The sequence below is a fragment of the Eubalaena glacialis genome, chromosome 15 (genome assembly GCF_028564815.1).
Source record: "Eubalaena glacialis isolate mEubGla1 chromosome 15, mEubGla1.1.hap2.+ XY, whole genome shotgun sequence".
Classification (NCBI taxonomy): domain Eukaryota; kingdom Metazoa; phylum Chordata; class Mammalia; order Artiodactyla; family Balaenidae; genus Eubalaena; species Eubalaena glacialis.
This window is the reverse complement of record NC_083730.1, coordinates 53,641,395-53,668,445: the sequence shown is the minus strand read 5'-3', so window position 1 is coordinate 53,668,445 and position 27,051 is coordinate 53,641,395. Positions and strand designations below refer to the sequence as shown.

Sequence of the window (27,051 nt, the reverse complement as noted above, 5' to 3'; positions counted from 1 at the left end):
ATCTTCACACATCAGACACCAAGTAGACAGGATACAGACATGGATTGAGACTCTGTACCTGCCTGTAGCCAGCTCTCCATCCAGCAGCGCTCTTTTTTTTTAATTTGTATTTTGTATTGGAGCATAGTTGTCTAACAATATTGTATTAGTTTCAGGTGTACAGCAAGGTGATTCAGTTATACATATACATGTATCTATTCTTTTTCAACAGGAGCACTCTTAATAGGGGCCTATTTTAATACTCCTTATTTCTTTTGGTCTTCTCATCCCATAAAGATATTCCCTGCTTTTGTATTAGTTTCAGTCCTAAATAATGTTCTCCATCTGGATGAAGTGGAAACAAGGAGACAGTTCTTTGGGAGCTGGGAATTTGAGGCACGTGCTTGCTGGGTTAGGCTTTGGAAAAGCAGTTAAGTCCGCAGAAGCACGCCGTGGGTCCTTTAACAAAAGACCAGGCTCTGCTTCTTTGTACCAGCTCAGCCTCTGGTCTTCCGCCATTGGTCCTCTCCATCCTTTCCCACCACTGCTATTTTTGCCTCCATGTCTTGTTCGGGTTCTTGCTCTGAAGGCATTTCCCTTTGTTAGTTGCCCTGGTGCAGTCATCGTCTCCATCCTTAATTGCTTGAGGAAGTCTTTTGAGAGCTGCCCCGATGGCTCATGTAGGAGGTGAGGCAGCTGGGCACGTGGTCTCTGGGTACCTGAGGTTCTGGCGGCCTTGCTGAGCCCTGCTCTGCTCCAGCCCACCTGGTCCTTCCCGTTTTGGATTTGAGGCCAATAACTGGAAAACAGGTGTCTCTGTTGGCATGGCATGTTCATAAAGTGATATGACTCACATCAGCCTGGACCTCAGAGCCCTCGGTAGGTGTGGCCCCAGCAGAGGAAACCCCTGCGGGAGAACTCAGACACATCCCGAGAGCACTTCTGTTGCTCAGAACATTTTAGGGGCTCTCGAGGGGGTGATTTGCACCTCCTAACGAAGTATTTGCAATTCTATGGGTTACTGTGCTGTTCTGTGTTGTCCTTAAGGGGTGAGTTTGATGTTCGGAAGTACCTGAAGTCATTTACAGTGAAATCTGGTCAGTTGGCGTGGGGGGACACTGATTCAAGTAGTAAGTGTTCAAGGTTTTAAAAAATATTATATATACACACCCAAACACACATACATACACATGCACTGTATATATACATATAAAGTTTGAAGACTGGGATGGGTTGGTTGTTTTTTGTTGCTGTTGTTGTTTTCTGCCTGACGTTAGTGTTGATTCCAAAAGGGGCTCCAGAGAAATCCTGAGCTTGACACGACCTTGGCCCCCCGAGGACACTACCTTAGAAAATATCGTACCTACTAGATGCAGGTCTTGGGTGTTTCTTACGGAAACTGCCATTAATCAGATAGGATTAGGGAGTCAGTTCACGCATGAGACGCCCATAGACAAGGATGACTGCTCAACAAAGTGAGAGAATACTTTTTTTTTTCCTCCTTAGAAGGTGGGAGGGGGCGGCCTCTTGTCTCTTCCCCACCTCTCACCCGGCTCCCTTTCTCTCTTTCCATGATTCCTTCACCTTTGGCCTGGAGAGTCTTGCCTTTACATTTTGTTTATTCTTGCTGAGGTTGTAGGAGACACCCCTGAATGGGGTGCCTCCCTCCAGGCCACACGGCAGGATGCTGCCTGCCGGGGGCGGCTTTGACTGATGAGCACTGTGTAGTAGAGCCAAGCTGGAAGAGAGAGCTTCCAAACGTAGCTGCAATTTGGAATCACCTGGGGAGCGTTGAAAACTCCTGCCACCCGCGTCCACCTGAATCAGAATGAATGTCTGGGGATGGAAGCCAGACACAGTACAGGCGTACCTCGTTTTGTTGTGCTTCACAGATACTGCGTTGTTTTTTTTTTTTTTCCACAAATTGAAGGTTTGTGGCAACCTTGCATTGTCAGATGATGGTGAGCATTTTTTAGCAATATTTTTTAATTAAGGTATGTACATTGTTTTTTTAGACATAATGCTATTTCACACTTAATGGACTACAGCATAATGTAAACATAACTTTTATAAGCACTGGGAGACCAAAAAAATTCATGTGACTCGCTTTATTGCAATATTTGCATTATTGGGGTGATCTGGAACTGAACCCGCAGTGTCTCTGAGCCTGTAGTTTGTCAAAGATCCCAGGTGATTCGAATATGCAGCGAAAGTCTGAGAACTGCTGTAAGGAGGGGGATTGTCCATGAAAATATGAGCAGTTACCCCTGAGCAGAGGCACAGCCAGACCGAGGCCACGTGCTGCACAAGATACAGCGTTAGATGCAAAACCGGTCTCTACAGCCCACTACTAGGGTGACCTTGGTGAGCTGTTTCCCTGCTCTGGGTTCTTTTTTCTCATCTGTAAAATAGGATAATAATTGCAATGCCTGTCTGGTAGGATGATTTTAAAGAATGAAATGGAGGATGTGTGAAAGTCTTTGTAAATTGTGAAGTGCTCTATAAATGCTTGCTGTTAACCCTGGAGATTATTCTTTTCTAGAAAGATAATCATTGTCTAAGTGGCCTGGCAAGGTAGCTGGGGTGGCTATTGTGGCATTAATTCCTTCGTTACTAGTACTAAAGCTGAGAACTGTTTAGGGTAAGAATTTCTTCCTCCCATCTAATAAGGGGGTGGCAGGGAACACTGGTCTCCCCCTGGCTTCCGGTTAGCCGACCAGCTAAGAGCCAATGGCCTTGCCGAGCGGGAAGGGACATCGGTAATCCATTGGCTTCTGAGCCTGACTCTCGTCTTCAGGCTCTCTGTTCAATTGGATTTCGTTTATTTCAAAGTGGGTAGAACTACCTACCCACAGAGTGTTGCTGAGAAGGAGGGACAAAGAGAGGGTCTCATATGGCAGGGCTCTCTGTCATTTTTGCGAGTGTGACTGTAGTGTCCCGTCAGGAGACATCTCCATGGCTCCTTTGGGTGCAAACAGAACCATTTTTATCCTCGGCTTGTCCCCCCCAGGGATTTGAAATTGGACGGAGGGAGACAGTCAGCAGGAGCCGTGAGCCTGAAAGAGATCATTGGCCTGGAAGGCGTGGAGCTGGGCGCTGACGGGAAGGTAAGGCTGCCTGGCTTCCAGGCCACCAGCTGGTTCGACGGACACCACAAGGGTCAGGAAGCAGAGGCTGTGTGATGGACCACGAGCTGCGCTCGTGCTGGGTAACCTGATGTGGGACACGCTTCTGGGTGCGTGACGCCAGGCTGTGTCCGATCCCGGGTGTGCACATGGGTTAAATAGCAGCACAGCTATTTCGCCACTAATGCTGGTCCTGACCAGTTCAGTCACCTGCTCTTATCCTCAGGGGATATGTTCTAAGACACCCTGTGGATGCCTAAAACCTTGGGTGGTACAGAACCCTATGTATACCATATTTTCCCCTATATATGCATACCAATAATAAAGTTTAATTTATAAATTAGGCACAGTAAGAGAATATCCGAATTGCCAGCATCACTACTTTTGTGCTTTGGGGTCACTATTAAGTAAAATAAGGGCCACTTGAACACAAACCCTGTGATACCATGATAGTCAATCTGATAACCGAGATGGCTACTCAGTGACTAAGGGATGGGATCAGCTGGACAGAGGGATGATTCACATCCCGGGCAGGACGGTGCTAGACTTCATCATACTACTCTGAATGGCGCACAATTTAAAGCTTATGAATTGTCTATTTCTGGAATTTTCCATTTAATATTTTTAGACCATGAGTAACTGAAATTGTGGGTAAGGGGAGACTACTTTATCACACACACACACACACACATGCGTGCACACACACAGGTGCATGTTCCAGGATGGAGTGGCGGGTGGTTTGAACATGCATTAACTGGTGGTGATGGCAGGCAGCAATCCCACTATTAGACAGTGTTTTTTGCCACCCATAGTCCTGAGAGGCTAAGAGTCCCTCGGCCTGAGAGAGTGACCACCGAGCAGAGGGCTGTCACATCCCACTTTCATCCACAATTCACTGAGCTGCTAGGTTGAAGTCTGAGGAGGGAAGGTTGAAATATGAACTTGACGTTTTTGTGCCAGATCCAGGCAGCCTTTGTAAACACTCCCAAAGCCTGTTTATGGAGACGACGCAAGGGTGTCTTTGGGGAAGTCGTCCAGTGTAGTTTGCTTGTAGGTAAAGCTGCTGGGGCAGCAAACGACCTACCCGTCACCCCTCCCGCAGAACAGCTGGTCACCCCTGCGCCCAAATGACATCGGCCTTGAGCTCACGTGTCGGGGTGTATGAGCCGTGTTTCTCCAAGTGGGTGAAAAGAAAAACACGTGTTGCCTCTTCATTCCTGAAGGTTGAGTGTTCACAGAGGAAAGAGGGAGGATGAAGTGAGATGAGCGTCATAGACACAGCATCTGCCAGGGGAACATGGGAGGGCACAGTCCCTTATCCGAGACTCTTGGGACCTGATATTCTAGAATTCTGCACTTGGTGGATTAGAAAAAGTACCACGATGTATGCCTCTTGCGTTAGACAACATCCTAGCAGCTTCTGCGATAGTACCTTGTTATCAGACACACTAATATCTCTGCCCCATAACGTGAATATTCACGCCAAGTGGGATAAATTAAAACTACAGATGGCCTCTAGTCAGTCCAGTTTAGGTTTTGGCACAAACGAGTGCCAAAACAAATTTCATTTTTCGGATCTTGGATTTTAGAATTGCAGCGATGAGAATATGGACGTGAACTTGGCATGGCAACGCAGCTTGGTCAGAACGCAAACCTAACACTGCCCGGGGTTAATCACTGGCCCGTTTTTGTCTTCACCTTTTAGACTGTTTCTTATACCCAGTTTCTGTTACCCACGAATGCCTTTGGAGCGCGGAGAAACACCTTAGACTCCATGTCCTCCTTCTCCCAGCTCCGTACCCTGAGCCACCGCAGCCTCTCCATCGGCCGGGCGAGCAGTGCCCAGGGGAGCCTCGACACAGGTAAGCTGGGGCCTGGCTGGTCTGGGTGGCTTGCAGCCGGAGGTGCCTTGGTGGACGGTGTGGATTGGGTCTCCCTGTGCACATTGGGAGACAGGTGCCCTGGAGCGTGAGCTCATCCTGCAGGTGACGGGACTTTTGGGCAACCCGATTTCAGGCCAGGCAGGCTCACAACCCTGCCGAAGGGCGAGCTCTTTAAATGAGAGGCCTCAGTCGCCAGCCCCTGAGCTCCCATGAGGAGACACGCCCAGGCCGCCTTGCAGAGATGGCTAGACTCCCCGGCTTCTCTCCACCGCTCAGCTCCTCATCTCTCCAAATACCTGGTTCTTGCCTCCATTCTCCTAGTGCTCAGGTTTGGCCTTTCTTCAAATAACTGGGCCATAAACGTACCATCAGGTGTGAGAACTTCCTTTGTGATTCTCACAGTGGGTGAGCTTACTCGGCTGCTGACGGAAGACTTGGATGCTTGCAGCTTGGCCCGTACAAGCCTTTGTGAGAATCCACACAGGCAGAAAAATGCTTTATGAGGCAGGATTATTTCCACTGTCAGAGAAATTCCAGGTGAACACGAAGCTCCTTAGGCCCCTCCAGGTGCTGAGTTCAGAAGCACTGTGCTGATGTTCGGCCACCCCTGGTCATTGACTGCTGTTTGCACTGGTGGCTGCTCTGGTTTGCATTCATTCAGACCGCATAGCCTGCCCGGAACCACTCACACCAAACGTGCTTCTCACATGCAATAACTTGAGGCTCATTTGATCTGCAAGTTTAGAAAATGAGCCTTTTCCGTGCCACGTTTTGTAATCTGTGAGTGTTCACGGCATCTTTCATGCTCGTGAGGTTCTGTGCTCTCCCGGGTCGGGGAGATTAATACATAATTTTTTTAAATGGAAAAAATAGCAGAGTGTTAAGTGTTTGGTGAACCCCTCTGCCGCGGCGTACACTTCACTGGCGTGCAGAGACGCCTGCTGACGGTCAGAGCGAGCAATGTGACTCTGAGCTCAGTGACCTGAAGCCGCCCTGTCTTCAGTCTAACTTTGTGCCAGGCATTCACCCGGCTACTTCTGCTTCAGGAGGTCCCGGGCCCTAGTTATCATTTTGCGTGTGATCCTCAGGTAGCGAGCCGGGAGAGTTTATGGACTATGACCCGAATCTCCTGGATGACCCCCAGTGGCCTTGCGGCAAGCACAAACGAGTTCTGATCTTTCCTTCGTACATGGTGAGTGGCGGCGGAGGGGTGGCAGGGGAGCGGACCCCCTCAGCCTCCTCGGAGAACTTGGAGGTGCCATGCTCATCCTAACGGACAGTGGCGCTTCCTGGGGTTGGGGGCTTGTTCAGACACTGCTCTGCCTGGTTCTTCTCGAGGACCTCCCCCACCCCCCGCCGAGTGTGGGTCACTCAGGGAAGGACCAGCATCACATCCAGGATTCTTCCGGCCACCTGGCCCAGGTACACCACCACTTCAGAGGGCTTGAGAAGGCTGGATTGCCGGCAGCTGTGAAAGCTGCCAGCTCAGCGTGTAGCTTCACCTCTGAGGGTATACATGTCCGTGGACCCCACTAGGTAGGGCATCACCAATCATGCCCCATGGCTGGCAGCGCTGAGTTCAAGTTCAGCTGTTTGGAGTTCCTCGGTGACCGTAGGCCTCCGCACACACTCTGAGCAAACATTTGGCACTGGGTTCTGGATGACAGAATCATCTCCTGGGAAAGTGAAAGTAGGACAATGTGGGTGTTAAATGCAAAACCTTTCCTTGCTGTTTTTATTTCACAGGCTCTTCCTCTTTTTCCCTTTGTGTAATTTGGTTTCTGCTTTTGTCAGACCACCGTTTCCCACCGCTCTGGCCGCTGTTTCTCCAGACACCAGTGGGGCCTGACAGGGTCCTGTGTACTTTCACTGGGCAGACTTGTCCTGACTTGGATGTGGGCAGAGCCTGGGCTGCTGTGGGGTTGTGGGAGCCGGGCTTTTAGAGAAACCCACCGCGCCAGGCCTGCCACGCACACCATCAGGTAGAGAGCACCGACCCAGGATGTCCCCACCGCCCCCCTGCCAGGCCCGGAGGGGCGAGCGCAGCTGAAAATGTCCTACTCTGGTTCCCTTGCTCCTCCCCTGCCGGCTGATGTCAGAAGCCCTGGCCCCAGGAGTGAGCAGAGGGTCCTTTTTCTGTTCTAGGCTCCTGTGTCTGCAAAGACCAGAGTGGGACCCCACCCCATGCACTCACTCTAAGCTTAGTGTTCTCAGCAGTGGGACCCCCCCCCCAACCCCAACCCCCCAGCTTCTCTTCTCACTGAGCATCTGGCAAGTAGCTGATGTCAGAGAAACACCAGGCAGAACTCAGGCCCTCGCTGTTCACTTTCAACGTATATCCTCTTGTAATTTGGCAGATAGCTCAGAGATCATTCTAAAATGCCACACTGAGGGACTTCCTGGTGGTCCAGTGGTTCAGAATCTGCCTTCCAATGCAGGGGACGCGGGTTTGATCCCTGGTCTGGGAACGAAGATCCCACGTGCCGCGGGGCACCTGAGCCCGCGCTCCAGCAACTAATGAGCCCGTGTACCGCAACTACAGAGCCCATGCGCTCTGGAGCCCGTGCACCACAATTAGAGAGAAGCCTGCACGCTGAAACGAAAGATCCTGCGTGCCACAACTAAGACCCGACGCAGCCAAAAATAAAATAAATAAATAAATATTTTAGGGGCTTCCCTGGTGGCGCAGTGGTTAAGAGTCCGCCTGCCAATGCAGGGGACACGGGTTCGAGCCCTGGTCCGGGAGGATCCCACATGCGGCGGAGCAACTAAGCCCGTGCGCCACAACTACTGAGCCTGCGCTCTAGAGCCCGTGAGCCACAACTACTGAAGCCCGCGCACCTAGAGCCCGTGCTCCGCAACAAGAGAAGCCACCGCAGTGAGAAGCCAGTGCACCGCAACGAAGAGTAGCCCCCGCTCGCCGCAACTAGAGAAAGCCCGCATGCAGCAACGGAGACCCAACGCAGCCAAAAATAAATAAATTAAATAAATAAATAAAATATCATTAAAAAATAATAATAATAAATAAATATTTTAAAACATAAAATAAAATAAAATGCCACATTGAATCAGAATGAATTGCCAAAGGCATTTTGTTTAAAATTGCCCCGTCTCCTCTCTCTCCTATCCTTATTCTCCAACTCCTAACACAGAAAGCAAAACCAGAGCCATGTAGAGTTATTTTTTTTCTACCTATGACCTGTTAGTTTATTTACTTCTTTCTAAAAACGAGGGCTTATCCGTATCAGCTGGCACATAATAAATGTCCAATATATGACCAGAATCCTTACCCTGATGTCGTGGAGGGAGCAACTGAAAGTTCGTGACTTCTGTAACAGTAAGGGTTCTTCATGTTGTTCACTGCTTTATTTATTAAAGTTCACTTTATTAAGTAATTTGGGCAGGAAACGGTGGCTCAGGGAGTGTGAGTGAGGCTGTCAGAGTTGACAGACAGGAAGTGAGGGGCTGAGGCTAGAACCCTGGGCTTAGTACTCTTCCTACTGCGCCTCTGAATCCACGTCCCTCAGCAGCCAGTGGCAGAACCCCCGACCTCAGGGTAAAACATGAAGATGATTTTCTGGGCCAACAGTTTAACAGATTTCTAGGTAACCAAGAGAATAAGAAGGTGCACTGTTTTTGATTGGCGTTGGGGTTTGGAGGGGCGCTCTTCTGTAGTCATGTTACGTCTGGTGATAACATTGACCTCTCCTTTTATAGGCCTGGTGTCTGGCCAGTGTGGCTCTGGTTGTTTTGTTTTTTTTTCTTTAAATGATTTAATTGTGAGCTCCGAGGTTCTGGGCTGTAGTCTACATGTGCACACCTGTGCAGACAGATCATTCCCCCGCTCCACCAGACAGTGTGCTAGATGACCTGCCAAGTCAGTGTGTATGTCCTACCCTCCTCGTTTTATGATCCCAAGTGGGTCATTTTTCAGTTCACTACATTGAATCTGTAGCCTGTGCTTCCTGTAACCGGCCATTTTTTAGAGAATGAAATTGCTCATGAACTGCATTTGCCTGGTCAGCTTCATAAGACCTACATCTTCTTCTGCTCTGGCCACAGATATTGGTACTTTGATAAAACGTGGGCCGTCCACTTTTCAGCACTGACGTGCATGTCATGGTTACAAACTGCCTCAGACTGGCTTCCAGGAGACTTCCTCTCTAGAAGCAGACGTGGCTTCCAGGGCTGTTTCACGTGCATTTTGGCATTGAACTTGCAGGAGCAAGGGTAGGGGGTTTGGCTTTGGTTTGCTTGCTTTATTTTGTGTGTTGGGTAACAGGTATAGAATTTGTCCATCTAACCAGCATTGACTGAGGCCCTACTATGTGCCAGGCCAGGTGATTGCTTACACAGTGGAGGACAAACCAGCCACTGACCCCATTCTCCTCGACCTTAGAGTGAGTGGAGAATTCAGACAGCGAACAGTACACAAGTCACTGTAGTGAGGAGGGTAAGGAAGGAATCATCTTAGAAAAGTGGTGAGAGATGACAGGGAGGGTTAGGGGTTTGAGGTGGGCCTCAAGGAAGGCTCCCCTGAAGACATGCAAAAGTGAACGCTGAGGGGAGAGAGGCCTGCCAGGCCTTGGGGGGATGGCCCCATGTGCAAGAGCCTGAAGTGTGCAAGAGGTTGACCTTGTGTAAAATGGATATTTTTAACAGTAACAGTCACTGCCCTTTATATACACACACACACACGGAAGTCAATAGAACGATGATCCTGACAAATTTTCTGTGCTAACTTGACCGCATACTCAGGGAGCTGCACTTTTCAATAGGGGCCGCTACCGAGGTGGACAGAGGGAGCTACAGGGTTATCGAATCCAGGTTGTTAAAGGCCCTCTTTGAGGGTCTGGGGCACATCTTGGCCTGTAGGTGGGTAGGAAGAGCTGACACAGCTTGGAGCGTTCCTGCTGCGGGGTGAACCCTCATGGTTGGCAGGGCTCCCCCTGCAGGCGGACTCAGCCCTGTGAGAAGCGTGTGCAGCCCCGCTCCTCCCTCCCCCTCCCCGGCTCCCTGCTGTGGAAGTTGGGGAAGGGAACCAGCAAGTCCCTCACAGGCTGACTGAGCAGCGCCACACACCTCCCTAAATAGCAACCTCCAAGGCCTCTGGGGTCCTGCCGCCATATGCCTGACCCCGCGAGGCCACCAGGGCAGTTTAAGTTCGGCCAGCCAAGCAGAGGCCCAGATCTGAGAACCAGGGGCTGTTGTCCTGGGTTTTGGGGTATCCTATACCTGTGGAATTTCAGGGTCTGAGGTGTTGGCGTGGCCTCTACAGAATCAAGCAAGCTTTACAGTGCTGAGCTATAATCCTTCTACCCCATCAAATCCTGCAGCAGCGTTTTTTTTTTAAAGATTTTTTTGATGTGGACCAATTTTTTTTTTTAAGTCTTTATTGAATTTGTTACAATATTGCTTCTGCTTTATATTTTGGTTTTATGGCCGGGAGGCATGTGAGATCTTAGCTCCCCGACCAGGGATCGAACCCGCACCCCCTGCATTGGAAGGCGAAGTCTTAACCACTGGACCACCAGGCAAGTCCTGCCATTTTTTTCTCTTTTCATATTAAGGTATAACTTATAGCTAATCAAACGTACCAATTTTAAGTGTATAGTTCCATGAAGTTTGTATCCTCCACTCTGACCAAGACGTAGGACACCTCTATCCCCTTAGAAAACGCCCTCCTTTCCATCGTGTTCTGCTTCATACCCTCTCCCAGCAAAGGCAACTGCTGTTCTGACTTTTGTCACCAAAGATTGGTTTTGCCTCTACTGGAACTTCATATGAACGGAATTGTGTACTGTGTATTTTTTTTAATCCATCTTCATTCACACAACTTAATATCTGTAAGATTCACTCATGTTGCATGTGTCAGTAGTTTGTTTTTTTTTTTTAATCGCTGAGTAGGATTCCATTGTATGGATATACCATCATTTATCTACCCGTTCTCCTATTGATAGACATTTGCATTGTTTCCAACTTAGGGATATTATGAATATTGCTGCTATGAACATTCACATACAAGTCTTTTTGTGGATATACATTTTCATTTCTCTTGGGTGAATACCTAGGAGCGGGCCTTCTGAGTCAGTGGAGGTGACGTTTACCAGTCAGGATGTAGTTGAAGGTATATTTTCGTTCATGTTTGTTCTCAGTAGAAGATAAAAAGGCCAGTCATTGCCACTGTTGGGACGTGCCTTAAAGTGGGAGGGTTCCAGAGCTGAACATTCCCCGAGGCTCAGAAAGAAGGCTGTTATTTACAGAGTTTAAGTGGAACCCTTTGAAACTGACCTTGCATTTGTAGTTACAGTTGTATTTTTTAACTTTGATCCAAGCAAGTCACTCCCAGTATTAGCCATTGTGAAAGGGCAAAGGAGAGGTTTGAACGGAAAAAAAAAAAAAAAAATTCCTGGTGCAGATGTGGAAATCAAATTGCAGCTGCCCCCCTGGTTTTGGCCTTACGGTTTCTAGAAGGTGACCACGAAACATGAAAGTATGTCGAGCCTCCTGGCTACATGCAGGTTCTTGTAGGGCCTGAACTTCATATGGTTTCTCAATGCAGTGAGGGGGGCCAGAGGCCTCCCACTAGAACCGGTGCTTCCTGCCCTGTGCCTCCTGGCCTATAATTAAAGTTTCACTAGAGAGCGGTTATTTATCATTAGAACCTGGCAGCTGAAGTCGGTAGTGGTTTTTCCCCCCCTTATGGGTGTGGAGAGCAATTAAGAGGAGAAAATAAGAGAACTGACTGAGATAATGCCAACAAAATTAACGTTCTGTGAAGGGATTTCTGGATCCTTTTCCTTTCCCAGGAAGAAAGCCCTCTCGAACTGTATTGACAACAGAAAGAAAGCTGACTCACAACCTTTGTGATATCTATAGGTATCTCAATCTCGAGAGGATGTCTCTTGGATTGAGCTCTGTGATACAGTGCCCATTCTTTTATTAATATTACGATCTAAGGACTCATAGAAAAGCCCCTCCTTCCGTTTCAACATCTCCCCAGGGTTGTGGGAATATATCTTAGAGCTTAATTTTTCAGGACAGTATGAGATGCAGAGCAGGAGGGAATAGAAGACAATAAAGGAAATTAGTCCAGGCTTCCGTGAGATTGGATTCTGCTTTCCCTCCATATTTCTTTTTCACTGAAAGCTGTCTGGATGACGTGGGCACTTACTTACCTGTCTGCAGGTGGATTTATTGAGAAGCTAAAGCAGCTTGAGCCCAGGGGCCCCTCCCTTGCAAGGCTCTTTCCAGGCCCCCAGGTTTCCAGATGCGTGAAGCTTATTCAATTCGGGAGACCCTCTTTAAGAAAAGTAGTTCAGCGTTACAAAAACACCATTGCTGGGCCTCTCTGGAGAATTGAAGGGGCCCTGGAACTTCCCTGCCAGGCGCCTGCACAAACGCTGAGCAGTGTGGCTTTGAGGCCTGCCAGCTTTTGATGTAAGTGTAAAAATAAAATGCCTTATTGCATCGTGGTGGGTTTTGTTTTCTGTTTTGGGTTTGGGTTTTGGGATTTTGGGTTTTTTGGTATCAGTTTTATTAGATGAAATTCACATATCATACAATTCACCTCTTTAAAGTGTACAATTCAATGGTTTTTAGTATATTCACAAAATTATGCAACCATTACCACAGTCAATTTCAGGACATTTTCATCATCCTCAAAAAGAGGCCCCCATACCCTTAAGCACCCATCCATCCTCTAAGCCCTAGGCAACCACCAGTGTACTTTCTGTCTCTATAGACTTGCCTATTGTGGACATTTCATGAAGATGGAATCATATACTATATGGTCTTTTGCGTCTGGCCTCTTTCATTTAGCATAATGTTTTTGAGGTTTATCCGTGTGGTAGCATGCATCAGTATTGTGGGGGTTTTTTTTAATCTTTTTTTTCTTGTAAAAATAATATGAAACGAAACTTTGCTTTACATTTCAACCAAGATGTAGCATCTGCTCCCTTTCTCTGTATTTGTCTCAGATTTTTGATTATCACTTTGTGGTTTTTAACATGACACTGCACACACAGTTCATCAGCTCGTGCTTTGAGACCACCCTTTAAGAAGCATGCATTTAAAAGTGCATCCAAATACTGTCTGGGTGTGTGTGTGACCTCAGGGCCACGTCCACCCACTGTTATCTCAGGTGGGTGGAAACACTACTCCAGAAGTTTCTGTAGTACCAGGTAAACACTCGACACATGTCTGAAACCCTGAACGTGCTTTGCACACCTGGCCAGTCCACATGGTGGTGTAATCCTGACGCAAAGGCAGCTTTCCCTCCTCGATTTGCAAACCATCTCATTTCAGTGAGAGAACCTGAAGAGCTGCTCGCCTAAGGGAAGGGGCAGAGGTCAGACCCAGGATCCTGTGTTTGGAATCCGATGGGTAGAAATAGCAACAAATGCAGCCCCAGGCCGAGTGGTCTGTGCACTCATTCCCGTAGTTTCCTTGTGATTTACAGTCCTCTCAGGGAAAAGGAATAAACACAGAACAGCCGAAACGCCCAGCTGTGTGTGGTGAGATAGATTTCGTCAAGGGCCGCGGCTCTGCTTTCCTTAGCGAGCAGGTCACGTGTGCTTTCCGGTGCCCAACTGGGCTCGGAGCCCCGTGGATGTCAGGCAAGTGCAGTGGAGGCTGGCTGTTGGCACCGGAAAGGGCTGCAGACATCACTGCCTTGTATCCTCCGTTTCACAAGCCAGGAAAGTGAGGCTCAGGGAGGCCGCACACCTGCCCCGAGCTCCCTGCTGCCTCCTGGGTTTCAGGTAGCCCTGCGGCTGGAACCCGGCTCCTCTGGAATGTTCCTGCCCCCCAGAGGCTCCTCTGACCCAGAGGGGAACGTCAGCAGAGTCGACAGCAAGCTCACATCAGTTCAGAGCGGCTCTAAGAGTCCCTAGGGAGACGTGAGCCCTGGAGGTGGGGACGAAAGGAAGGAGAGCCTTACCAGGCCCCGAGTGGAAGCACGCAACCTGTCAGCTCTGAGCCCCTCGTTCTCCTCCAGCACTGTTACTAGGGTGCACGCACCCCCAGCGCACACCTGCTGCCTCCCACCCTCTCTTGTTGCATCCCAACCCCACCCTGGGAGGCCTTCCCTTTAGGGCATCCTGGTGGTGCCCTGGGCCAGAATGAGGCCCAAGGTCAGCTCTGTGGAGCCTCCCTCCCTTCTCTCATGATGAGTCCAAGCCTTTATTTGTTTTTGTAAAAAGCAAAGGTTGTCTCGGCGCGGCGCGGTAGACTCTTCCAGCTGGAGAACTAGGTTGTGGTCTTACCGTCGTTTCCTGTTATCTCAGAAGGGATGTGTGGCATCAGCCCCCATGCTGGGCCTTTCCTAACTCTGCCTGCCTCTCTGGCGGGGCAGGCCGGGCAGGGCTCCTTTCTGAATTGCATCTCCTGGACCTTCTGCATTTCATTCGAATGGTCTCCTCCTCCCAGCTGACCTTCCTTCTTCTTTCTGCAGCTGTGCACACACAGCTTCCCCGCAGCCAGGCAGCTGCGAGAAAGTGCATTTAAGTGATCTCTCGCTCCACCCCACCCTGCGAATCACAGGCGCCAGGGATGGAGCTGCCCATCCCTCACGCGGCCGGGCCCAGCTGTTGGCCCCTGCTGGGGCCGCAAGGACCCCTGCACTTGGCAAATCCCATGGCCTGGAATTTGGTGGCACTGAGCACAGTGGTCACCCGGTCTGTTACCAGACCAGTAGGGGACCACAGCCCATTTATTAGCACTTTGATTCATAGGAACGCACGCGCACTGGCAAAACCCAGGCGTTGTGCGTCTTTGTAAACCATGCAGTTAGATTGATAGGGGACCTGGAACAAAGCATGGGCCTCCCGTTTCATTCATTCTCTCTCGAGCCAGAACGAATGGGTGGCTGGGGGCCCACTGTAACCCGCGCCGGCAGCTCGGCCTCCCAGTACTGCCGCCTCGGCTTACCCCCGTCACTGGAAAGAGGACGACTGTCTCTCGGGGTTGGGGAGGGAGGGAACGTGGGGAGGTCCAGCCTCTAAAGGATGTCGTAAGGCTCCCTCCAGACAGATAGGACCATGCAGAGGAGTCGTGGCTGCTACGTTCCAGAAAGAGTTTCCTAGAGGGAACCAGAGCTGAGGGCAGTGAGGACTGTCATCCCTCTGGAATCTACCTGAAGGGCTCGTCCTGGGCTCAGGGCTATTCTTCCCACACTTGGCGCCTGGCCCGAGCAGGCCGGTCTGGAGCAGCAAACTCCAGGTGCAGCGTGCGTGCAAGGCCCTGTCTGAGCAAGGGCCTGGGAGCAGATTGTCGCTTTGGGGGCCACCCATTCAGCCACCCTGACCACGTGCCCCGAGCGGCTGAGCACGAGCAGCCCGTACGTCTGGTGCCCTGCAGCCATCATCATAACGCACGTGACAGAGAAGCCAGATGCAGAAATGGAGGCACAGAGAGTTTAGGCCGCCTGCGCTAGTGCCCACATGCTGAGTGGCCGAGCTGCGGTTTAAACCCAGGCATCTGGCTCCAGAGTCTGGATCCTCCCCACTGAGCTGCAGCTCAGAGAAGCAGAGATGAGAGCAAGAGTGAGCCAGAGCCATCTGGAGGTGGAGGAGGTGGGGGCAGAAGAGACGTGCTCCCTCAGACCGAGGTCAAGGCCAGAACCTGCTGCCTGGGGCAGAGCGGGGCCTCACAGGCAGGGGCGATGCTGCATCCAGCCTGGGATGGAGGGCTGAGATCAGAGTACAGCGAGGCTGCACAGCAGCTCCATCACAAGCGACGCCACTGCTGTGGGTGGAATTGTGTCCCCCAAGAAGATTGGCTCAAGTCCTAACCCCAGTATCTGAGAATGTGACCTTATTTGGCAATGGGGTGTTTGCAGATGTAAATTAGTTAAGATGAGGTCATACTGGAGCAAGGTGGGCCCTAGCCCAATAGGACTGGTGTCCTTCTAAGAAGACAGAGACACAGAGAGAAGATGGCCATGTGAACACAGACACAGAGAGAACACCGTGTGGAGGCAGGGGTTGGAATGATGCATATACAAGCCAAGAACCACCTGGGACTACCAGAAGCTGGGAAGAAGCAAGGGAGAGTTTCAGAGAGACCGTGGCCCTGCTGATACCTTGATCTTGGATTTCCGGCATACAGAACTGTGAGACAATAAATTTCTGTTGTTTAAGACACGAAGTCTATGGTACTTTGTTACAGCAGCCACTGGACACGGATACAACCACTTTTGTGTTCTAAGGCACTCAGACTGACATCCAAGATTTACCACCATCCTCCTGCCGTCTTGAATCTTGCAGCATTTCGTTGCCCCAGAAGCCAACCTACCTCACCCCCCAAAATATATGTAAGCAAGTGAACTAGAATGACTATTATTGGGCACCTGCCTCAGGTCCAGGCATAGCAAGCCTTCAGCAGTCAGCATGCACAGCCTCTTTCCCCAGATGCCCTTGGATTTCCTGACGCTGCCAACCCCTAGGAACGCGGGCCCAGCTGGCTTGTGTCCGTCCTGTACCTTCCCCAGTGGAGCCACCCTCCCTCTGCCATACTGCCCTGGAGGACAGGGCTGCTGGCCACTTGGAGGTCAGGAAATGGGGGGCCTTGACAGAAAGATGGAAGTTTGCAGAGACCCTCTCACCCCCAAAATGTACTATGTCTAGTTGAGGAAAGAGAGTAGCCAGGTGATGGCCAAATAGATCAGTAAATGGAAAATCAGGCTGCCAGCCAGCCTTCTGCCCGGTGCGGGGAGCAGTCACCAGGACATGGCCCTGTGGCTGGAAACCCTGCACAGAAGGCATCACAGAGTGCCACCTCTGTACCTCCAGGGGCAGAGCTGGGGTTCAGAGGAATTCTGCCACTTAGAACATGAACTTGAGGGCTTGGCCACGTGCAGCCCTCTCTGGGGGCCGGGTGCTGAGCCAAGGGTCTCATAGCATCAGCTCACTGGCCCTCCTTCTACACCCCTCTCCAGGGTCCAGCATGGAAACAAATATAGCTATCCACTCATCCTGCTGCCAGGAAAAGTAGGTCCCAGCTCCGTATCCCAAGAGCTAGGATGAGGCTACTTGTAAAAATAAGAGTCTCTCCTGCAAGGTCTGGGCTTGGGGGTGGCCGGAGCCCTCCTGGCCCCACCTCCAGGGCTGCAAGCTGAGCTGGGTTGTTGGTGCTCATGGGGCCCTTCTAAAGCTAGGACTGGTCAGGAAGTGGCGTGGGAGGACCCCAGTGCTGCGGTGAACTGATGACATCAGTGCCTTTAGGGGAAGCAGAGCTCTGCCCTATCCCACATCCCCCCAGTAAGGTCCTGTTACAGTAGCAGTAAGTGCCATCAGTGAAAACAGTGTATGCATCACTTATGGTTCAGTTATGAATCACAGCATCCACTCGAGCTAGTTTAAGAAGAAAGGCATTTTCTTCCAGGGTACTAAACAGCTTATAGAGTCACTGGGGAGGCTGACAAAACAGCCTAAGTTAGGTTTCAGGAATGATCCCAAAACCATACTGCAGAACCAGGTCACTAGGGGAATCTGCACTGGCTGTCAGCTCTGGATGTAAGAGTACTGCCACCTCCATGGTCAAGAAACTGCCACTGCTACTGGATCCAGACCCATGCTGCCCTACTGTGGTCTACACCGGCAAAATGCAAAGTGGGACTCTAGGGCTCCTGCAGCTATTCTTCTTGGTAGCAGAAACAGCCGAAGCCCAGCCTCTGCTTCAGCTCTGCTTTCTGACACCAGCACATGGGATAGGAAGAACTGTAATTGTATTTGGAATCCTAGCTGCAAAGGAGTCGGGGAGTACATCAAGGCATCCCAGAAGGGGGTTGGATATCCAAGCCATAGTGTATAGTGAAGGTGAATCATTGGGGTTTAGAGAAGACGATCCTGCAGAAGTGGCATGGCAGCCTAGGCAAGGAGGATCTGATTCGCATAAAAATCACCTGGGCAAGATCACGGTGCAGAGAGCAGGGCGCCACCCTCAGACACTGACTCAGTGGGACTGAAGCGGAACTTGTTTGCTGCTGTCTCCCTGTTGTCCTCTTGATAAGATTCTTCAGTGTCCTTTACGTACATCGTGTTCTCTGTTTGATCTTTGAGATAAACCTCTGAAGCAGCCCGTCAGGTATTCTTACCTTGTGCAGAGAAGAGGAAGGTGAGACTCAGCTCAGGGAGGTTAAGCCACTTTTTGCAAGTTAGGCCTGACTCGCTGGAGATGGACCTGCCAACCACCGTCCCCAACCCTTTCCACCTGCCAGCCTCTTGGAGCTACTCCCTGCTGCTACTAACCCATGCTCTTTCAGTCTGATTAAGAGCAGGAAAGCAGTGTGCCCTACCTCAGTGGGGACAAGCCCCATCACCTCTCTGACCCTTTGTTTCCTCCTCTGTAAGATGAGGTGGCTGGAAGGCACTCTTCTGACAGTGGGAGCCTTCTTTGAAGAGAAGCGTTGCGTGTATCTACATTTAAGACAGAAAACAGCAGGGCTGCTGTGGTTGCCACAGGGAGGGATCCAGACACCTCCCACATAACCACACCTCCTCCAGCCCCTGGAATATCCTTGCTGGGGGCTCACCCAGCTTTGGCCCCCAGCAAAAGCTGGCAACTCTTTGCTTGAACCTGCTCACATCATTGCAAACCTCGCGACGGTCGTCTGCAGAGGAAGAGCAGGAGGGGCTGTCTCTGGGAGGTCAGGATGTGGGGAGGGGTGGGAGAAAGGGGGAGGGGGTACTGGGTATTTAGGAAACAGAAAACTTGGCTGATTGGCTGATGGGCCCAGCTTGAGGTAAGTGTGTTAGATGGGGTACCCCGTTCTGCTGCCTGTTTCCTAAATGAAAGATCTTACATCCTGTTCAGCCCAGAGGAGACATTTGTTTGAGATGACAGGCACGGCTTGGAGAGCTGCCACAGGGAAGGCGTCCACTCTCCTGGACTTTGGTAGTAAGTGGCTTCCATAAAATGTGTGCACCCCGCTCCCATTGCCCAGCAGAGCAGCACTGCCCATGCGTGTGTGCGTGCACGTGTCCACACGTGCTCCACGGCTGGTTGCTACTTCCCGGCTCCGCACCGGCACGTTGCCGGGACACATGGCAGCTACCAGATGGGTGTGTCCTGGGTCAGCTGAGGGACAGCCTTCCTGATTGGGCTGGAAAGACCACAGCTCCGAGGCGGAAGTCGTGGCGTTGCATGCACTGAGTCCACTTCCACCCAGAAGTGGACAAGCTCTGAACAAGCTTGGTGGAATCGTGTGCGTTAATAGGACTGTGGTTTGCCTTTCTTGGCCAGAGAAGCAAAGGTGCCACCGAGATCAGTGTGAATTTGGACGTGCAGGCTGTTTGCCTGCTCTTGGTTATAAAAGTGACACCAGAGACATTCCATGTGCCTGTTCTGAAACCGTGTCCAACCAAACATCTTCTGAATGGGGCTGTTCACAGAAAGCCACCAACTTTTGTTAGAGCTGCTGAGGAGACCTTGGACGTGTCTTCTGGAAAAGGCCAGGCACTCGCCTGAGAAGAGGCTGGCAGTAGCTGTCCACGGGAACCGGCCTTCTCATCACAGTGTGTGGTTTCTTCTTTCTCTGGCTTTGCCTGGCAAAGGTTACCGCCCGTAACCAGCCAGGAGAGGCATCACACGTTGTTGCAGCCCTTGGAAAGTATGTTCCTGAGGAGGTGGGGTAAGATTACTCTGGTGAGATCCAGCCAGACTGAGTTTTGTTTTTTTTTTAATTGGAGTATAGTTGATTTACAACGTTGTATTAGTGTCAGGTGTACAGCAAAGTGAATCAGTTATGTATATACATATATCCACTCTTTTTTTTATTTTCCCATGTAGGCCATTACAGAGTATTGAGTAGAGTTCCCTGTGCTATACAGTAGGTCCTTATTAGTTATCTATTTTATATATATAGTAGTGTGTATATGTCAATCCCAATCTCCCGATTTATCCCTCCCCACCAGACTGAGTTTAATTCAGAGTTAATAGTGTAAGGCACAGAGAAGCAAGGGAGATCAGGGTACGCAGAGAGAGCTCGAAGGAGCCGGTCTTTCAGGATGGATGGAATTAGGAAGGGGAAGGGGAGGAGGAGGAACTCAGGGTTCACGGAACTGTTAATAATAGCTAACATTATATACCTACAATGGAATATTATCCAGCCTTAGAAAGGGAGGGAATTCTAAAACGTGCTACAACATGGATAAACCTTGAGGACATTATGCACGGTGAAATAAGCCAGACACAGAAGGACAAATACTGTGTGATTCCACTTCTATGAGGAGTAGTCAAATTCAGAGAGACAGAAAGTAGAATGGTGGTTTCCAGGAGGAGCTGGGGGGAGAGAATGGGGAGTTAGCGTTTAATCGGGACAGAGTTTCAGATTTGCAAGATGACAACAGTTCTAGAGATGGATGGTGGTAATGGTTGTACAACATGGTGAATGTACTTAATGCCACTGAACTGCACACTTAAAAATGGTAAAAATGGACTTCCCTGGTGGCGCAGTGGTTAAGAATCCGCCTGCCAATGCAGGGAACACGGGTTCAAGCCCTGGTCCAGGAAGATCCCACATGCCGCAGAGCAACTAAGCCCGTGCGCCACAACTCCTGAGCCTGTGCTCTAGAGCCCGCAAGCCACGACTACTGAAGCCTGCACGCCTACAGCCTGTGCTCTGCAACGAGAGAAGCCACTGCAATGAGAAGCCCACGCACCGCAATGAAGAGTAGCCCCCGTTCGCCACAACTAGAGAAAGCCCGCACGCAGCAACAAAGACCCAACACAGCCAAAAATAAATTAATTAATTTTTTTTTTTTTTTTAAAGGCAAAAATGGTCAATTTTATGTCATGGGTATGTTCCCACAATTAAAAAAATAAAAAACCAGTAGCTAACATTTATTGAGCACTTGCTGTATACCAAGCACCGCACAGAGCACTTCTGACGTAGTTCTCCAAATAGCCGTATGAGGTAGGCGCCGTTGCTGTTTGCATTTTACAGATGTGGAATCTGAGGTTGGGGGGTCATTAAATAAATACACCTCTCACAGCCAGATGACTTATGATGGTCGTGAGGATTGTACCCAGATCTGCGAGGGTCCAGATATCACACTCTGTGAACAACAGGCTGAAACACGGGCACTAAGAGAGTCTCCCTTTTCTGCCAGGCACAGACTCCTGACGATTTCTAAGTGTTGTCCTGCTGATGGACGGGGTTTGGTTTCCATCCACCTGCAGAGGCCCTGCCCGTCAGGCTCCTGCCTCCAGCAGAGCCCTTGAGGTGGCCCTCATCTGAGTTCCCTGTTGCTGGTGGTGCAGAGTGTTAGAAGTTGGCTCTAACTTGCACTTGATTATACCCATGACCAGTATTTTAAGGAGTGACCCGTGTCGCCCCATCTGTTTCAGACCACGGTGATCGACTACGTGAAACCCTCGGATCTCAAGAAGGACATGAATGAGACCTTCAAGGAGAAGTTTCCTCACATTAAGTTAACACTCAGCAAAATAAGGAGGTACGTGGGGATGAACGCCCACCTAAACTTTCCCCCAGGCCTCTCTCCCAGCACGCACTGAGCTCGTGCTTTGTACGGTGGGTCTTCTGTTGTTCTGGGGAAGTGAAACATGGTCACGTTCAGCTAAAAGAGGCTCGCCGGTGCTGGCTGACCGGTGCCCAGATGTGAGCGAGCCAAGGCAGGCAGGACAGAGGTGGAGCCCTTGACACAAGCTGACAAGGATCTGGAGTGAGGTTCCTTATGAAAGAATTATTTCATACTATCTGTGGCTTACAGTTCAGTAAGATTTATGTTATGGAAAACTGAGAATAAGAAACATTCGGTTCCCTGCGTTCTCAAATGCAGGCAAAACAGAACAGAGTTGGTATCAGAGGGTTTGAGATAACCCTCTACCCACAACCGTCTGTCCAGAGGTGACAGCCAAGCCCTGTATGTAAGCAGTCAGCAAAACGGCCAAAGCAAAATCAGGCCCAAATTTCCCCTGCAGCTGATTGGATCGACCTTGTGGTGACCCACATCTTCCGGCCCAGTAATCGAGAGGACTGGCCCTGCTGGGCTGGAGAGAAGCTGACTTGTGTTGTGTCTGTGTGCCAGGACAGCAAGATTTCAGGGCGTGTGTGTGTGTGTGTGTGTGTGTAGTAATGGAGGCTAGGCTATACACAAACATAGTGTTGGAACATGTGCCAGCATTCATACATTTATGTATCCCAATCCTGATTTGATTCTGGCATGTTCCTAGCCAAAGAGGTGAGAAAAATTAAGTATTCATATTTTGTCTGTTGGTTGGGCAGCTTTCCTAAGTAGGCTGGTTCCTGCACTCTTAGTCTAACCCCTCTTCAGCCATAGGTAGTGGCCATAAGCGATCTTCGTCAGAGCTGATACCAAATACCTAATTTATCCGAGTAACTGTCTCTCTGGAATGACCTTACTTTCCCTCTGTCACTGTGGGCGGCTCTACTCCTAGTTTCCGGACCCTCAGCTATCCACTTGGGCTCAACATGGTCCCATCTGGACGTGGTCTGTACAGCTTGACCAACAGAGAAGGGTTTGAAGTCCCAGCGACTTAAGTCTGTTGGCCGCATATAACGCAGCTTTCTCACTCATAGGGATTTAATCCCATTCCACGTCGCCCTTCTGGAAATGAAAGAGAAAATGCTTTCAAGACAGGGTAGTCTTTTTCTTTGGGATCACCCGAAACTCCAAGTTCGGATAAGACTCTTCCCTCCCTCCCGTCTTTTTCTAGCCTGAAGCGAGAGATGCGGAAGCTTGCCCAGGAGGACTGTGGCCTCGAGGAGCCCACGGTGGCCATGGCCTTTGTCTACTTTGAGAAGCTCGCCCTCAAGGGGAAGCTAAACAAACACAACCGGAAGCTTTGTGCCGGGGCGTGCGTGCTCTTAGCAGCCAAAATTGGAAGCGACCTCAAAAAACATGAAGTCAAGCATTTAATTGACGTAAGTGGGCTGAGTTCTGATTGGCTGGTTGGGGGGGGCAGGGCATGCGCTCCAGGCCAGCGTTGGTCTCTCAGAAGAGCCTGGTTGGTGACCCAGCCCGGGAGACTTCTGAGCCTTAGTACCAGCTAAGGGACCAGGGCTGTGAGGTCGGCCCTTCTACAGCAGATCTCAGACCCTGCATCTCGGGCTGTCTTAGAACAGAGGGATAGGCCACTTTGATGAGACTGAAGATCCCCAGTATTGGGTCTGGCCATAAAATACACTTTTAGGCACCATGAGGGTGAGCTTATTCTCCAAGCCACAGAAGCCACTGTAATAGCCAGGGGTCTTGCGGGTGGTGTGACCTGCAGAAAATCCATCAGACACACCTTGGCTTCCTGTGGCCTCGGCTGCTTACTTTTTTGGTGAAGAGCGTGGGCTTGACTGAGTGGTATCTCCTTCCTTTTAAAATAGAGCCCCTTGGGGTTCCCTGGTTGTCCAGTGGTTAAGACTCTACGCTCCCAATGCAGGGGGCCCAAGTTCAATCCCTGGTCAGGGAACCAGATCACACATGCGGCAACTAAAGACCCAGTGTAGCCAAATAAATAAATAAATAAATTTTAAAAATAAAAAACAAAGTAGAGCCCCTTTAAAGCAAGGAAACACTGATCTTCTTGGACAGATACAAGAATGCCTGTTTTTAAAATTCAGTGTATTCTGGGAATTCCCTGGCGGTCCAGTGGTTAGGACTCCACGCTTTCACTGCCAAGGGCCTGGGCTCAATCCCTGGTTGGGAGAACTAAGATCCCACAAGCTGCGCGGCGCAACCAAAAAAAAAATCAGTGTATTCATAGAAAATTTGAGGTACAATAAAGCCAACAGATCAGGAGATTCATCAGAATTTCCTACCTTTTGAAGGCTGAATAATGTTCCACTGCATGTATACACCACATTTTGTTTATCCATTCATCCATCCATGGGAGAAATGGTACAGAATCATCTAATTTGTGTAGTAAACACTTTTAGGACCATGGAGGTGATGTTTGGATACCAAATCTGAGCTGAGAATCAATAGGTTTACATAGATAATAGCTGAACTAATGAATCTTTACAAGTGTGCTGTTACACACATTTCATAGTTGAGAAATATATCATCCGGCAATGCTGATAGTACCAATGCAGAATATAAGGGTAACGATCTGACAGGCCGTTTGCAGTAGCAATTAACTCAACGCAAGATCCCGACCCAGTTATAATCTGAAAGTAGTCGCCGACTACTCTGATGCTGAGATTTTTTTTTTTTAATTAAGCCAAAAGCTAAGTTTAAGTCAAAGCAGAATGTACTCTAGCTAAAATGAGGCCTTCCCTACCCACCCTCACCCTGATTGTTCTCCATTCCCACTCCGGCAGCAGCTGGACCGAGAGGCAGTGCAGGAGGGGAGCCCCTGGGCGTGGGCTCAGCCCAGTCAGATACACACAAGCCATGTAATGCTCTGAAAGAGAGGCAGCCTCACCAGGACTTGGTCTTCGAGCGTAAAATGAAAGGACCAAACTACACATAACCAGCCCCCCCCAATCCTAAACCTCCCACGTGGATATTGTTGTTATAGATGATTTGCTATGGTTTTAGTCTTACCTGTAAGCTTGAATAACCTAGTTGTGACAGGTACAGTTTGAGTCTCAGCTGAGTCTGAATCTCAGCATTTCAATTTGCTGCCCATGTCACCTTAGACAAATTCTTAACCTCTTGACCCTGTTTACCCATCTGTAAAATAGAGATAAATGTAACACTGACCGTGTGAGATTATCAAGAGATGTAATGAAGTCACGGGATGTATCTCAGGCTCCCGGCAGACTGTGGGTCCTCAGGGAGGTATGAGTCCTTTTCCATCAGGGCTGAGAGCAGGAAACACAGCTGATGCCTCCGTTTCTTCCTCCACAGTCTTGCCCATAACGGGTTTCTCTGTAAACACTCTCTGGCTGATGGATACAGAGATTACACGTGGAGAAAACCTAGGATTTTTATTTCAAAGCTAAAAGGCTTTTGGTTTCCTTTATTTCTGTTGCAGAAACTGGAAGAGAAGTTCCGGCTGAATAGACGAGAACTGATTGCCTTTGAGTTCCCGGTGTTGGTGGCCTTGGAATTTGCCCTTCATCTGCCAGAGCACGAAGTCATGCCCCACTACAGACGCCTGGTCCAGAGCTCCTAGCACAGGCCTCCTAGGAGGGCAGGGGACCACTTCCCCTGAGCTCGCGGGGGCAGCGTGTACTACTGGAAATGCAAAAATAGAACTCAACACAGCAAACTTTTCTCCTCTCGACATGTTTTTGTGTAGAAGCAGTACCAGAAACTTTTCAGGGAGTCTTCCGTCTGGCCAGCCGAGATGGCCTATGAACCATTTACTGCTCAGCCAGGAAGGGGAGACCCATGCAGAAGATGGCTCCCCCAGCTCTCCACTCACCAGATTTCCTAGCTGGCCTCACCCAGACTTCCTCGCGACCACACGCAGACCTGGCAGGCGTGGTCCAGGGCCTTCTCTCCAGCCCTGTTCCAACTCGGAGTGCAAAGTTCTAGAGCAGATTGGGGAAGAGAATTTGCAGAAGTTGGGAGAAAGCTTCTAAAAGATACCCTCAGTGTGTCAAAAGAGCGTGCCAATCTATTTTTGTATCCGCTGTTGGAAGTGCACTTTCCTCTGGAGCGTGTGGCTGAGTGTGAGAGTATGTGTGTCTGAGAGATGCCACATCAGCCCTCCACCCGCAAAGCCAGCCCCACCCTCTGCAGAGCAGACCTCAGCCTGGGGTCAGGAGCCAGGCTGACCCTCGGCAATTATTTCTAGATAATCTCTGGATAGCAGTCACTCTCTCCGTACCAGGTGGACATCTTCTGCCCTTAGAAAATGACATTGTTTCTGTTACTGCTCCTACCACCAATGGGACAAAGAAGACAAGCTCTCACTCGGATGGGCTGCGTGGAAAGGTATGGCACGTGACGTTCTATACCTTTCCGCCATCACGTCCTGCGTGTACACGAACCTTCGCACTTTCCCCACTGTGGAGATGGTGGGGCTGGGATCCGTGGTGTGTATTCCTGTGCTCTATGTTAGAGTGCATCACAGGCACATTTATTGTGCTATCTATCTATCTACCTATCTATATAAAGTGTTTTATAAAATCCAAAATAGGGGTAAGACGCATGATTGGTGTTTTGAGGCTTTTGACAGCTGGGACAAACTGCATCTGGAGCTGAGGCTGAGTCAATCGAAGAGGCAACAGCTCTTAGCATCACCATGTCCCCAGGGCTGTTAGTGCAGAGTTTTCATTGCTACTTGTACCGATTCACTGGGACAACCTGTATGGAGGCACCTCATCACTCTGTCACCTCGTAGCTGCAGGAGAGAGGTGCCCGCTGTGGTTCACCGGACGGAAGGAAGCCTGTGGCCCTGTAAAAAGAGAATTAAAATATTTTATTGTTTCTATATCCATGTATGTGTATGTGTAGACGCGTAAGTCTCACCAGTCACCCTCGCCCTGCATTACAGTTCATCTGCCACCATCCCCGCCTCGATTTCACACACAGATTCGGAGCTTTGCAATCACCCCAGAGAAGGGGCGACAGGGTACCCAGCTTTAGTCAGCAGAGCTTGAAAGAATCTGACAGTCACAGGTTGGAGGAATTCAAGGAGTGGCCAGGGGGAGAGCAAACAGGACCCAGAGTAACAGAGTCTAGTCATAAATATTTTGCTAACAAATTTCCTTAGCTGGATTCAGTTGTGAGATGATTTTGTTGAGGGGTATGATGAACGTGATCTCTTGGGCTTGATAGATTAATTACTATTTCTGGGGCACCTACTGTTTGTGAGGCAAATTGGGAAAGAAACAGGAAGTGTTCAGAATGTCTCCATCACCTGACTATAACCCGCCCTTGACCTTCCTCTGCTGGTGTCTGTCACCTGCTTCTCCCTGATGAGCCCCCCTGGTTCCCAGCCCACTCAGCTCCCCGGTGAGGGCCTGGTGGGTGGAAAGCCTCTCAGAGATGCGAGGCCACTGGCATCTAGAAATTGTAGCTCCCCACCACCCATCTGCCTTGAGTCTCCTGCCAAGCTCAGGGGATGTCCAATGGGTGACCCGGGCCACCAGCCCAGATGTGTGGAGGGCAACACCCTGCATCCTTCCTGTG

The 27,051-nt window shown here is 50.0% G+C and overlaps 1 protein-coding gene across 1 annotated transcript in view; it reads left to right on the top strand.

Moving 5' to 3' along the window:
* CABLES1 (Cdk5 and Abl enzyme substrate 1) overlaps positions 1–26,587 on the top strand; it is a 107,272-nt gene extending 80,685 nt beyond the window's left edge. The window contains exons 5-10 of the mRNA XM_061169388.1: positions 2,990–3,086; positions 4,810–4,966; positions 6,076–6,179; positions 21,338–21,444; positions 22,688–22,895; positions 24,944–26,587. Of these exons, the coding sequence (XP_061025371.1) occupies positions 2,990–3,086; positions 4,810–4,966; positions 6,076–6,179; positions 21,338–21,444; positions 22,688–22,895; positions 24,944–25,084 (814 nt within the window). The 3' untranslated portion in view covers positions 25,085–26,587. The remainder of the gene's footprint in view (positions 1–2,989; positions 3,087–4,809; positions 4,967–6,075; positions 6,180–21,337; positions 21,445–22,687; positions 22,896–24,943) is intronic.
* The last annotated feature ends 464 nt before the right edge of the window (positions 26,588–27,051 follow it).